The sequence below is a fragment of the Nanorana parkeri genome, unplaced genomic scaffold, assembly GCF_000935625.1.
Source record: "Nanorana parkeri isolate BGI_ZX_2015 unplaced genomic scaffold, ASM93562v1 scaffold371, whole genome shotgun sequence".
NCBI lineage: Eukaryota > Metazoa > Chordata > Amphibia > Anura > Dicroglossidae > Nanorana > Nanorana parkeri.
Genome location: NW_017306639.1, coordinates 560,030 through 574,816, shown reverse-complemented (window position 1 = coordinate 574,816; position 14,787 = coordinate 560,030). Strand labels below are relative to the sequence as shown.

Below are 14,787 nucleotides of genomic sequence, written 5' to 3'. Positions count from 1 at the left end.
CCCGATGTTTCGGTGCTTCCATCTGCCTGCTGAGCTCCGGGTTTGCTCAGGCCGGCCTTGTGGACAATAAGGAATTAGGCGCTCGTCCTCCTCTACAAGTCACCAGCCAATGAAAGCTGAGAGGTGAATATCAGATGACAATGGCAGGTCATTATCTCTATGATGACTTGCGATCCGTTATTATGATGCCGCTCCCTCGGGTCTTTCCCATCCCAGTCTCACATTGCATTACTTGTTATCTCTCGTCTTGACTATTGCAACTCCCTCCTCATTGGCCGACCTCTAAACAGGCTCCTCCCCCCTTCAATCTATCATGAATGCTGCCGCTATCCGATCCATGCACTGGCTTCCCGAAAACAATGTCTTTATATATAAATATGAGGTTTCCCGCAGTGGCCAGTCCACCAGATGGCACAGTCTCTGTACAGAGGAGCTTACACTCTAATCTCCCCCCACAGTCACATCAGTCTCTGTACAGAGGAGCTTACACTCTAATGTCCCTCCACAGTCACATCAGTCTCTGTACAGAGGAGCTTACACTCTAATGTCCCCCCACAGTCACATACACATAAATTAGGGTCACTTAGGTCAGATGTACAGAGGAGCTGTACTTATCGGACAGATTTGAGGATTGGGAGATCTTAGGTCTGATCTGCTGGTGGACGGCGGTGAGTTAGGCAAAGGCGGCTCCTGCGACTGATAAACATACAGAATAGCACGAAGTCTGACTGCATGGAGGCTGCAGATGTCCTCCCCATATAGGTTACCTGGAATCTGACCTAAGTGACCCTAATTTATCTGTATGTGACAGTGAAGGGACATTTAGATTTTGATCTCATTCCTCCTGGATCTGATCGCAGTCACTTTGAAGTTGGGGGTATTGTAGATCCAGCGAGAAGAGGAGGATCCCCTTGGCATGGCAGGCACACAGATTAGGAAGCTCCAGGCCCCTGGAAAATATGAGTGTTGGGTGGAGTGCCCCTTTAAACACACTTACCCCTCTCCCCATCAGTCCGTTATTGAACGGTAGGCCGATGAAGCTGAACGCTGCCTCCTGGATGAAGTACGGGTTCAGGATCCGGATCTCGTGTGGCTCCCGAGGGACCCGGGTGGCGACTGACTTCCAGAAACCATCAGAAGCGCTCTGCGGGAGAGAAATGGGAGAAGACCAGTAAACATGGCTGCCCCGGGAGGGAAGAGATAAGAAAGTAATTCTGTGGTTGTGTTTTTAGTGATATATCTTTACATTCTGCATTAGATAACTCCGCCCCCATCATATACACTATATTACCAAAAGTATGGGGACGCCTTTACACGCACATGAACTCTAATGGCGTCCCAGTCTTAGTCCGTAGGGTTCAGTATTGGGTTGGCTCCGCCCTTTGCCGATATAACAGCTCCGCCTCTTCTGGGAAGGCGTCCACAAGGTTTAGGAGTGTGTCTATGGGAATGTTGGACCATTTGTGAGGTCAGGTACTGATGTTGGGGGAGGGGCTCGCAGTCTCCGCTCTAATTCATCCCAAAGGTGTTCTATGGGGTTGAGGTCAGGACTCTGTGCGGCCAGTCACGTTCCTCCCCCCCAAACTCCCCCATCCATGTCTTTATGGACCTTGCTTTGTGCACTGGTGCGCAGTCATGTTGGAACAGGAAGGGGCCGTCCCCAAACTCCTCCCACAAAGTTGGGAGCATGAAATTGTCCAAAATGTCTTGGTATGCTGATGCCTTAAGAGTTCCCTTCACTGGAACTAAGGGGCCAAGCCAAACCCCCGAAATACGACCCCCCCCCATAATTCCCCCTCCCCCAAACTTTACACTTGGCACAATGCAGTCAGGCAAGTACCGTTCCCCCGGCAACCGCCAAACCCAGACACGCCCATCGGATTGCCAGACAGAGAAGCGTGATTGGTCACTCCAGAGAACACGTCTCCCCTTCTCTAGAGTCCAGTGGCGGCGTGCTTTACACCACGGCATCCCACGCTTTGCATTGCACTTGGTGATGTGCGGCCTGGATGCAGCTGCTCGGCCATGGAAACCCATTCCATGAAGCTCTCTACGCGCTGTTGTTGTGCCAATCTGAAGGCCGCATGGAGTTTGGAGGTCTGTAGCTATTGACTCTGCAGACAGTTGGCGACTTCTGCGCACTGTGCGCTTCAGCATGCGCTGACCCCGCTCTGTCATTTTATAAGAGGTCAACCAATGCGAGCAGCAGAACTTTCCTTCAATTCTTTATTTAGAAGATTTCGGGGATTTCGTTCCATTTGAAGAATCTCCGACAGATGAATTCTCTCAGGCGGATCTCTCAGCAATCACTCACCAGTGTGACCCAGAGAGGCCACACGTCCCATCTCAGCGACCATCTCCTGCACACCTTCACCCTTTACTAAAATTGTTTTCTGCCCAGAGGGGCTCCGAATAAATCTCATGAGATGCTGGTCCCGAAGCTTGCGCCTTATCTCCGATGTTCCCTACTGTATCCCCATCCAGAGTACTTAGACTCTGCCGCAGGGCTGGACCAGACTGACGAGTGATAAGAGACACACTGGACTGTAGAGCTGTCATAAGATGATGGGGTCAGCGGCTGCCCGGCCACTTAGAACACATTATCTGCTGATGTCCTGCCTGGAGGTGCACCGAAAATGGAAATTTCAAAACCGAATAGAAACCGAAATGTAAAAAAAATTGTCAGGCCGAAACCAAAAATGTTTTAATTTTTTCTTTTTAATGGACACGCAGAGCCCTCAGAGACACACAGAGTACTCAGGGACACGCAGAGTCCTCAGAGACACGCAGAGTCCTCAGAGACACACAGAGTCCTCAGAGACACACAGAGTCCTCAATCTCTTTTTCTGTGTCCCCTGTTATCAATGAATAGGAATCCTCTACACTGAGTGTTCCTGATCATTCATAACATGAGGACAGAGTATGTTTACTATAACCACCATCATGAATGAACAGGAAGTGATGTGATGTAGATCACTTCCCATTCATTCATAATTGAGGATATAGTAACCATACTCTGTCCTCAATTATCTACAAACACTCAGCGATCACCGACTGCTTGTACCCGCCCTCCTCTCTGACACGCTGTCACAGGAGGCTGAGCGAGTGGTTCAGGGAGGAGAGCTCCGGCTCATGTGGCAGCGCTGTCTCCGCCCACACACCGCTGTGCCGTACTGTGATAGGAGGCCGAGCGGTGCGGGGAGGAGAGATGCCGCCCGCTCACATCGGTCTCCTCCCGCAGCGCTCACAGTTTCTCTCCTCCACGCTGGGACACAGAGCAGCGCCCAGTGGGGAGGAAAGAAAGCAGGGATGCGCCGCTTTATCGGCACAAAAATGGCACTTTCGGCATTTAGCCAAAAGTGCCATTTTCGGCCGATATGTCTCGGCGGGCCGATATAGCGGTGCATCCCTAATCCTGCCTTCCAGTTATGTGTATGTTAAAAATTAAAATGGAGCTCGTATAAGTACATCACAACCATCTTTATATTAGCTACCTATAAGCTGCACAGTTGGCCTCAGGTTGGGAAAGCGAGGGACTGCAATGACGGGGACAGGCCCTGAAGGAAGCTCACAGGAACAATAAACAGGTTGGAAACAAAAACAAAAACCTTGCAGAACCCAAAATCTGCAGCAGGTTGTACTGCAGGTATCTCACTGAACACGAAACCTCCTGTGCAATAAACCTCAAGACATTGCCAGGGATGCCGTATTCTTTGCACCCAGCTGCCTGTAATTAAAGCCAGTGTAGATTTTTTGGGGGGGCAAGGCTGTTACAGAAGCAGGGGGATGAGGATTGTGGGAAACCCCGTCTAGACCAAGTATCGTTGCCGTGTAACACAGAACGTGTTCCAGCAACTACGCAGCGCCATTCCCATATATATATATTTATAGACGCGGACACATTTGTTGGCCCCCTTACAGCTCAATGGCACAATTCTTCATCCCTCCTGGAAAGTGATGAAATAAAATCAATTGTCTCCTGTATATCTGCAGCTCTTCGGTATGTCATGGAGTAAAAAGAGATACATTGTTGCTGATTCTTCGCAATGTTCTGGACAGAATTGTTGGTTCCCCTAGAAACGATGATAAACGATTGGATCCTAAGTGATATTTATGTATCGCACGACGTCTTCGATCTTGGATTCAGACAATTTCAATGGAGAAAAGTCATCACTGCTGTCTGGCTTCCATCCCCCGCCCCCCTCTGCCAATCCCTGCACTGGCTTCCAATAGCCCAAAGGATAAAATTCAAAATATCAACAACCACTTACAAAGCCGTCCACACTCTGCCCCCGTCTATATCTCCAACCTGGTCCCAAAGTATCACCCTAACGGTCCCCTCCACTCTTCAAATGACCTCCTGCTTTCCAGCTCCCTCGTCAACTCCTCCCATGGTCGCCTCCAGGACTTCACTAGAGCAACTCCCAGCCTATGGAACTCTCTACCCCAACCTGTCCGTCTATCTCCCACTCTGAATGACTTTAAGCGATCCCTTAAGACTCATCTCTTTAAGGAAGCCGATCCCACCTCAACCTAACCACTGAACCATCACGTTCTCAAACAATTCATCCCCACGCAGCTACCTCCTCATGTATCACTGGCCCCTCCCTTTAGATTGTAAGCCCTCAGGGGCAGGACCCTCTTTACCATCTTGTCTTGAATTGTATTGTAATGTCTTCCTTATATAGTACAGCGCTGCGCAAACTGTCGGCGCTATATAAATCCTGTATAATAATAATCAGGTGACCACACTGAACATGGAGCAGAGGAAGCAGAGAGACGTCTGAGGAGATCAGAAGGAAGATTGTAGAGCAGAATGTGAAAGGTGAAGACTACGAGACATCTCCGAGCAGACTGATGTTCCTGTGACTGCGGTTCAAATACAGTAGTATGAAGAAGATTTGAGGTCCACGGGAGTGTAGACAACCACCCTGGATGGGGCCGCAAGAGGACAATCCACCCCAGATGAAAGAGAAGAAGCGAGTTGTAGGAGTTTAGAAAGCCTATTATAGAGCAGAACATCAGAGGTGAAGACTACGAGACATCTCCGAGCAGACTGATGTTCCTGTGACTGCGGTTCAAGTATTATGAAGAAGTTTTGAAGTCCATGGGAACGTAGACAACCACCCTGGAGGAGGCCGCGGGAGGACAATCCACCCCAGATTGAAGAGAAGGAGAGTGTGAATGGAAGACAGAGAGCCGAGGAGAACTTCTAAAGAGATACAAGATGAACTCCAAGGTCAAGGCACATCAGTGTCTGATGGAACCACCCGTCACTTTTTTGAGGGCTCAAAAGAAGAAACATCAAAAACTAGAGTATGGTAAAATCCATGTTGACGAGTCACAATTCTTGTGGGGGAATGTCCTTTGGAAAGATGAGACAGAACTGGAGCTTTTTGGCCAATCACATCAGCTCTATGTTCCCAAATTAAGAAATGAAGATTTGGAAGAAAAGAACGCTGCACCAACTGTGAAACATGGAGGAGGCTTCTGCTTTGAATCATTATGTTGGGAAATCCAAGTGTGCCCCATGCACAGTTTCTAGGCTGGTGAATGTATTTTCTCATAATATGCAGCATCCATATGGACATCAATTTTAACCAAATTCCCTGTGCCTCTGTATCTCACCCCCCCCAAAACAGCAAAAATCCACCATCATGCTTCACAGTAGGGATGGTATACTTCTTTTCATAAGCTTTGTTGTATAGCATCCATGGCTGTCACCATAAAGTCACCATTTTTGGTCTAATATCTCCAAATTAGTTTGTTCCAGATGTTCTGAAGCCTCTCTAGGATCAAAAATGGCTAAGGGGTATGTAAACGTAGGAGAACAAGCGCACATGCACTATATTGCCAAAAGTATTGGGACGCCTTTACACGCGCATGAACTTTAATGGCATCCCAGTCTTAGTTCGTAGGGTTCAGTATTGGGTTGGCTCCGCCCTTTACCGCTATAACAGCTCCGCCTCTTCTGGGAAGGCATCCACAAGGTTTAGGGGTGTGTCTATGGGAATGTTGGACCATTTGTGAGGTCAGGTACTGATGTTGGGGGAGGGGCTCGCAGTCTCCGCTCTAATTCATCCCAAAGGTGTTCTATGGGGTTGAGGACAGGACTCTGAGCGGCCAGTCATGTTCCTACCCCCCAACCTCCCCCATCCATGTCATTATAGACCTTGCTTTGTGCACTCGTGCGCAGTCACGCAACACCTGAATCCAATGATTTGGAGGGGGTGTCCCAATACTTTTGGCAATATTGTGTATTTACAACTTGAGCCAGACGGACCTATGGTTGCAATCGGGTCGCTATGGTCATCAAGACTTTCCCCTGCACCCGTATATACACACTCCCTGACGTGAGACAAGGAAGCTTTCCTCTTTCTTGGATCTACAATGCAAACTTTGACCTAAATATGCAACGCCGGAACCCGATTGGACGAGCCACTTCCAGTTTTTCTGCCCAGATTTGAATAAATCTTCATAAGAGCGGCTCCTCGCCTTTGGCGGTGCACACCTAGAGCGCTCAGAGCACCTTGCATTATTTTCTAGGAAGTGACTTCTATTTCTGCGCAGCTGACAACACGGATCCGACTTCGATCGCACTTCCTCCGCGTCTCCTGATACCTAATGGTGAGCACAAGCAACAGGGAAACTCTAATGGGAAACAACAAGCAGGCTCTCCAGGGCCAAACAACAGAGCAGGGAGGATGCTATTCCCGGGACATCACACCCATGGACACCCAACACCCGCCCTGACTTGATGGCTCATTAAGTATGTAAAGTAGCTGAAGCTCACCTGTCACGAGGACTGCTGACCTCACTGACCTGCTTCTAAATGAATACAAGTTGCCTGTCATGCCGGACCTCTGCATTCTGGACTCTGGGGCAGTGAGCTGGTTGCAGAGCCGTAGCTGGCTTCTTTTGCCCCCGAAGGCAAGAACAAAAAATGTGCCCCCCCAACAGGCGTGTGACGTCACCCAGCGCCGCGTCATGTAATGTCATGCGCCCCGCCTCCAGGATGTGTTTTTTTATTTTTTTTGTCTCCTCGGATCCCCGCTGCCTCTGCCCATACAAGCAGGGGGGGGGGGTAGCAGCGGGGATCCAAGGAGAAGCTGCAGGCTCTGCCGCTCCACTTCTCAGTGCTGGGCTGAGCCCCCGCCCGAGGCGAGAGAATCAGTCGCCTCACCTTTGCTACGGCCCTGGCTGGTAGTTTGCAGCAAGGAAAAATCAGAACCTCCAGCTGGACTATATGTTCTGGATTAGAATTGCAGCCAATCGAGGAAAAGCAGAATTAAACCCAAAAGTGATAAAAGTTCAATAAATGTTATTAAAGGAGAACTATGAGGGGGGGGTGCTTCTCACTCACCTCATGGTTCTAGCCGACCTGTGACAATGAGACTGTCACAGGTCGGCTCAGTAGATCGGGAGGTGTACGCTATTACTATATCCGATGCACACTAACGCTAGGCACTGGCAGCCTCGTGGTTAAGCGTTGCAGTGCTGAGCTCCTGGCAGTGAGCAGACATTATAATACGGCGTATATATATATATGGGTACAATATGACGCTGGATGAGCAGCTGCAGCCTGACCTCCGCACACTCCGCTCTTTGATTCCGGATTTCAATTCATTGGATTCAATATGGAAAATCTAAGGCCAATGTTGGCAGCATGAAGGCGACACATCGGAGGGGGTCACAGGCTGGAGGGCAGGCTGGGAATATTCGGGTGACACATCGGAGGGGGGTCACAGGCGGGAGGGCAGGCTGGGAATATTCGGGTGACACATCGGAGGGGGTCACAGGCGGGAGGGCAGGCTGGGAATATTCGGGTGACACATCGGAGGGGGTCACAGGCGGGAGGGCAGGCTGGGAATATTCGGGTGACACATCGGAGGGGGTCACAGGCGGGAGGGCAGGCTGGGAATATTCGGGTGACACATCGGAGGGGGTCACAGGCGGGAGGGCAGGCTGGGAATATTCGGGTGACACATCGGAGGGGGTCACAGGCGGGAGGGCAGGCTGGGAATATTCGGGTGACACATCGGAGGGGGTCACAGGCGGGAGGGCAGGCTGGGAATATTCGGGTGACACATCGGAGGGGGTCACAGGCAAGAGGGCAGGCTGGGAATATTCGGGTGACACATCGGAGGGGGGCACAGGGGGGAGGGCAGGCTGGGAATATTCGGGTGACAGATCGGAGGGGTCACAGGCGGGAGGGCCGGCTGGGAATATTCGGGTGACAGATCGGAGGGGTCACAGGCGGGAGGGCCGGCTGGGAATATTCGGGTGACAGATCGGAGGGGTCACAGGCGGGAGGGCCGGCTGGGAATATTCGGGTGACAGATCGGAGGGGTCACAGGCGGGAGGGCCGGCTGGGAATATTCGGGTGACAGATCGGAGGGGTCACAGGCGGGAGGGCCGGCTGGGAATATTCGGGTGACAGATCGGAGGGGTCACAGGCGGGAGGGCCGGCTGGGAATATTCGGGTGACAGATCGGAGGGGTCACAGGCGGGAGGGCCGGCTGGGAATATTCGGGTGACAGATCGGAGGGGTCACAGGCGGGAGGGCCGGCTGGGAATATTCGGGTGACAGATCGGAGGGGTCACAGGCGGGAGGGCCGGCTGGGAATATTCGGGTGACAGATCGGAGGGGTCACAGGCGGGAGGGCCGGCTGGGAATATTCGGGTGACAGATCGGAGGGGTCACAGGCGGGAGGGCCGGCTGGGAATATTCGGGTGACAGATCGGAGGGGTCACAGGCGGGAGGGCCGGCTGGGAATATTCGGGTGACAGATCGGAGGGGTCACAGGCGGGAGGGCCGGCTGGGAATATTCGGGTGACAGATCGGAGGGGTCACAGGCGGGAGGGCCGGCTGGGAATATTCGGGTGACAGATCGGAGGGGTCACAGGCGGGAGGGCCGGCTGGGAATATTCGGGTGACAGATCGGAGGGGTCACAGGCGGGAGGGCCGGCTGGGAATATTCGGGTGACAGATCGGAGGGGTCACAGGCGGGAGGGCCGGCTGGGAATATTCGGGTGACAGATCGGAGGGGTCACAGGCGGGAGGGCCGGCTGGGAATATTCGGGTGACAGATCGGAGGGGTCACAGGCGGGAGGGCCGGCTGGGAATATTCGGGTGACAGATCGGAGGGGTCACAGGCGGGAGGGCCGGCTGGGAATATTCGGGTGACAGATCGGAGGGGTCACAGGCGGGAGGGCCGGCTGGGAATATTCGGGTGACACATCGGAAGAACTGCGGAGAGGACGATGATGAGGATGATGATGAAGTCAGTAACGTTCTCCCTGATCTCTCCGGAGAATCCTCCACATACTGTCTGTGCCGTGAGGCCGGGGAAGCCTGATGTGACCTCCACACAGAACGATCACTTTGCTGACACTGAGCTAAAGCAGAAGCAGCCGCTAAAAGCATTGAAAGGGAGAGAATGAGAAGAGAATTTATAGGAAGGATTATTCGGGTAAACTGACGGTCACATGTGCTTATGATGGACTTAGTCTGGAACACCCTCCGACTGGTCACAATTCCTGAAATTCGGCACCTTTTATTACGCCAGGGGGTGGGCAACCTCGGCGCTCCAGCTGTGGTGGAACTACAAGTCCCATGAGGCTTTGTAAACCTAACCTCCACAATGATGACTCCCAGGCATGATGGAATTTGTAGTTTCACCACGGCCGGTGTGTGCTGAGGCCGTCTACCCCTGGTTACGGCATGTGGTTTGTGCACATGGACATGCATCTCCTCTTCAAATGCATTGCCTTAAAGAGACCCTGTCACCTTCCCATGTTTTGTTTCGATGCTCCCGGGAATGTAGTCAGCTGATTTAAACTGGAAGTTCAGCATGAATCTCTTTTTTTGGGGGGGAATCCAATATATTGGTCGGGACTGACCAAAAGTGGTCCAAGGAAGGGAAACCGGTGACAGGCTCATTGATGCACGTGGGAAGCGAAGGCCGGCCCGTGTAGTCTGATCCAATAGAAGAGCTACTGGAGCTCAAATTGCTGATAAAGTTCATGGTTCTGATAGAAAGGAGTCTGAACACGCAGAGCATCGCAGGTTGTTGTGTAGGGGGCTGTGTAGCTGCAGACCGGTCAGGGTGCCCATGCTGACCCGTGCCCACCACCAAAAGCACCTACAACGGGCTTGTGAGCATCAGAACTGGACCACAGAGCAATGGAAGAAGGTGGCCTGGTCTGATGAATCATGTGGATGGCCGGGCGTGTGTGTGTCACTTAGCTGGGGAAGAGATAGCACCAGGATGCACTATGGGAAGAAGACAAGGTGGAGGAGGGGCAGTGTGATGCTTTGGGCAATGTTCTGCTGGGAAACCTCGGGTCCTGCCATTCATGTGGATGTCACTCTGACACAGACCACCGACCTAAACATTGTTACTGACCAAGTACACCCCTTCATGGAGACGGTATTCCCTGATGGCAGTGGGATAATGTGCCCGGCCACACTGCAAAAATGGTTGAAGAATGGTTTGAGGAACACAACAACGAGTTCAAGGTGATGACTCCGCCTCCAAATCTCAATCCATCCGATCATCTATGGGAGGTGCTGGAAAAACAAGTCCGATCCATGGAGTCCGATCACATCACAATTTACAGGACTTATAGGATCTGCTACTAACGGCTTGGTGCCAGATACCACAGCACACCTTCAGAGGTCTAGTGGAGTCCATTCCAGGCCGGGTCAAGAAAAGGGGGACATACTTAATATTAGGGAGGGGGTCATCCAGATACCACAGCATACCTTCAGAGGTCTAGTGGAGTCCATGCCTGGCCGGGTCAGGAAAAGGGGGACCTACTCAATATTAGGGAGGGGGTTATCCAGATACCACAGCACACCTTCAGAGGTCTAGTGGAGTCCATTCCAGGCCGGGTCAAGAAAAGGGGGACATACTTAATATTAGGGAGGGGGTCATCCAGATACCACAGCATACCTTCAGAGGTCTAGTGGAGTCCATGCCTGGCCGGGTCAGGAAAAGGGGGACCTACTCAATATTAGGGAGGGGGTTATCCAGATACCACAGCACACCTTCAGAGGTCTAGTGGAGTCCATTCCAGGCCGGGTCAAGAAAAGGGGGACATACTTAATATTAGGGAGGGGGTCATCCAGATACCACAGCATACCTTCAGAGGTCTAGTGGAGTCCATGCCTGGCCGGGTCAGGAAAAGGGGGACCTACTCAATATTAGGGAGGGGGTTATCCAGATACCACAGCACACCTTCAGAGGTCTAGTGGAGTCCATTCCAGGCCGGGTCAAGAAAAGGGGGACATACTTAATATTAGGGAGGGGGTCATCCAGATACCACAGCATACCTTCAGAGGTCTAGTGGAGTCCATGCCTGGCCGGGTCAGGAAAAGGGGGACCTACTCAATATTAGGGAGGGGGTTATCCAGATACCACAGCACACCTTCAGAGGTCTAGTGGAGTCCATGCCTGGACAGGTCAAGAAAAGGGAGATCTACTCAATATTAGGCTGGTGGTGATAATGTTTTGGCTGATCGGTGTATAACAAATTCTCGGAGCCAATCTGAATATTCAGCTACACGCCGAGGGATTTCCGCCCAACATTCAGATTCTCTATTTTCACACCGTTGGATGATGACAATAACAGAAAAATAAATACGTACACGTCTCCTGTGTGTACAGCGCTCACGTGATCGGCCCTCAGCCTGCTACTGCGCAGGATTTCTGAATGAGAGCGCTGGGCAGCATGCGCAGTAGCAGGCTGGCAGCCGATCACGTGAGCGCTGTACACACAGGAGACGTGGGCAGATCCCGGAGAGCGGTGTCTGCCCAGCTGGCCCGGTACGGTAATGACGGCTGCTAAGGATCTATGTGAGGGGAATGAGGTGCCTGCAGGGTGGGGGTCGTGTCACCATATTGTCAGATCTGTTTGGCTGGCCTCGATGCGGATTGGCTGGGAATGCCAATCAGCATCCAGCTGGCCAAACAGAATGGAGTCGGCTTCCCGGGCAATCAAGAAGCCGGGTGGTGGGTAATGACACGCCACCTGGCTGCCCGATTGCCCGGGAAGCCGGCTCTATGCTGCCAGAAGTACCGGTATCGGTACTTGGTATCGGTGAGTACAGAAATATAAATATCGATATTCGTTCTCGATACCGAAAAACCGGTATCGGTGCATCCCTAATTAATATATCAGTAAATGTGTGGCTAAATTGGACTTGGTATCATCCTCTTGCAGTCCATGTACAGCAGAGCTCATAGTCAAAGTGAATGACGAGACTGGGAGAGGCGTCGGTCTCATGGAGGATATTTTACTGAAGATCTAATGATAACTTGATGCGTTTCAGGGGTCTGTTCCTCCTTCCTAAGGGCTGATCCAAGAAAAAAGCAACATGTGCGAATAACATTGTAACAAAACAACGTGTTGGAAAAGATCCAGCCGGGGCCAACGTAACGCCTGATTATGTGACCAATCTGCCCAGGGACACAGTAAAGTTCAGTGCTTGCTAAAGATTGGCAGAAGGTTCCCATTAGAGCGTCCATAAAATATCCTACATGACTGAACGCGTAGAGCTGGTTGAAAGTGCAGCAGTCTTTCCCCAGCAATACTGGATTTAATGTTATAAACCAAGTATTGGTCCTGCGGAACGGGCAGGTTCACACCATCTTCCGGACCAGATCTGGTCTGAACCTGCCCGCAGTTCCAGTGCATTCCAGACCGGACAAAATGAGACCTGCGGTATTTTTCTGGTCTTGTCGGGACTGCGCTGGTGTGAACAGAGGCCAGAAATAGCATAGAGATACATTAGGATGCATTTTGTGTTCGGAAACAACCTGGTCTGGTCTGGAGATGATCTGGATGTGGTGTGAATGGGCCCGAAAGGTCAGCAATATATATAGATGTCTAAGCTCTTAGATAGCAGCTCAGTCAGCACTCGTACTATAGTAGTTGCGGCCATTGGCTGAGCTTCCTGATCTCTGCCTGTTGTGTTCCTCTGTTATATCTCTGTACCGTCACTGGTTCTTGTTTCAATTGGATCCGGTTATAATGTGCAATCAAAAGAGATTAAAGGAGAACTACGGGGTCAGTGCTTTTCCCCATAGTTCTCCCCAGGGTCACGGGAGGACACAAACTAGCGCCCTCCCGTCACCCAAAGCTCAGTATATAGGGAGCTGCAGCTCGCGGTATACTGAGACGCTGCAGCCGGGACAGATCCTGACAATTACTATCGAGATCCACCCAGCTGCGTGATTGACAGCTATCTAGAGGCAGAGCCAGCTGTACCCGCCCCCTCCCCCGTCTGTTCCTCCAGTCGGCGCTGGAGGATCGGACAGGGGAGGGGGGGGTACGGCTCTCTGCGCGGACCTGATCGAGAAGTGAGCGAGCGACGGTATGTGTTCGCTCACTTCCCGATCTATTGAGCCGACCTGTGACAGTCTCATTGTCACATGTCGGCTAGAACTATGAGGATGAGTGAAAATCACCCCCCTCATAGTTCTCCTTTAAGTATAAACAAATATTCTACATGATAGAAGAGACCAACCTCTTCATTCATGTGGGTTGCCCCTCTATCTAGAATGGAGGAACCCATAATTCCACATTCCTTTTCATCACCACATGAGAGGTCCTCAGACCTCGCCATCATCTACGGAGCAGACCACCACCAGGACCTCACAATGATGTAGTCTGGAGCTCCAAAGACTCGTTATTTCTTCTTCTTTCCATGTGTGCCCACTGTAGCGCTCCCTCATAGAGGAGGACAGAGAGCCATAGGTGCTGTGTAAGCTCCAGGGCTCCTGTTATAGCTTACATGGGGCATGTTGTCTTCCCTGCGGGTAAATGGACCAGCAGGGGAGCGTAGGGAATGTATAAGCAGCTGTTGGGGGCAATGCACAGGTTTACATGAAAGTCGCAGTTTGGGATACTTTTCCGCACATGTGACAGCGAGCGTTCTGACTGCAGGGGCCGGGCTGGAAACATTAGTATTTCTAACATATTTACAGAATGTGTTTCTGTTTGGGATCATTTGCTCCCTGAGAGCGTGGGAGGTGTGCGCTGCACCCAGACTTCCCTGAGACCGGCCAGCTGTTTTCTATCCGATGCGCGTCCTTATAACGGCTGCGAGAGGCTGCACTCTGCCACAAAACGTGGGTTCCGCTTCTGGAAAATGCCACACTGGTTGGGGGCAGGAGAAGGTTTGGGGACATGATGTTTTGGCATCAATAAATGAGAAGAATTAAGAAGAAGCTTAAATATACATTGAAATACATATACCTCCGGGGTTTTAATTTCTGTCCATCCATATTTACACAGCACAAACCTGTCCGGTAGGGCAGGAGACCAGGGACGTGCGGTCAAGGGAGGCAGGTGGGGGCAGAGCCTCACCTAGTATTATGGAGGAAAAAGCTGTCAGCTTCAAGTCTGAAGCTGACAGCTTTTTATCCATTCAGACCGGCTTCTATCAGGTTACACAATGGTGAAATCCTCCCCGCCGTGTGACCTGTCATGGACGGAGCGCTGACTGTTGCAACCGGCTTTTGACAGCTAAGTTAGGTTACACAGCAGCGGGCTTCCCCACTGCTTGTGCAACCTAACATAGTGAGGCAAGAGCTGTCACAGCCTCTACTCTATGTTCGAGGCTTGAGCTCTGTGGATGGTTTGGACCAATAGCAAAGCGCCATGGATCCAAGTTGTCCAATCAAAAAAACGAAGAAACATTGATCTCGATGCCTCACCAGTGAGAAGCAAGTGAGGGAGAAGGAGGCTCCTCCCTGTCTCCTCCCTCCCTCACATTTG

General features: G+C 51.5%; 1 protein-coding gene across 4 annotated transcripts in view; it reads right to left on the bottom strand.

Moving 5' to 3' along the window:
- The window catches only part of ST3GAL3 (ST3 beta-galactoside alpha-2,3-sialyltransferase 3), a 239,790-nt gene that overhangs the window by 13,366 nt on the left and 211,637 nt on the right, over positions 1-14,787 (bottom strand). For all 4 annotated transcript variants that reach the window (XM_018558973.1, XM_018558971.1, XM_018558974.1 and 1 more), the window contains one exon: positions 998-1,144. In XM_018558973.1, the coding sequence (XP_018414475.1) occupies positions 998-1,144 (147 nt within the window). The remainder of the gene's footprint in view (positions 1-997; positions 1,145-14,787) is intronic.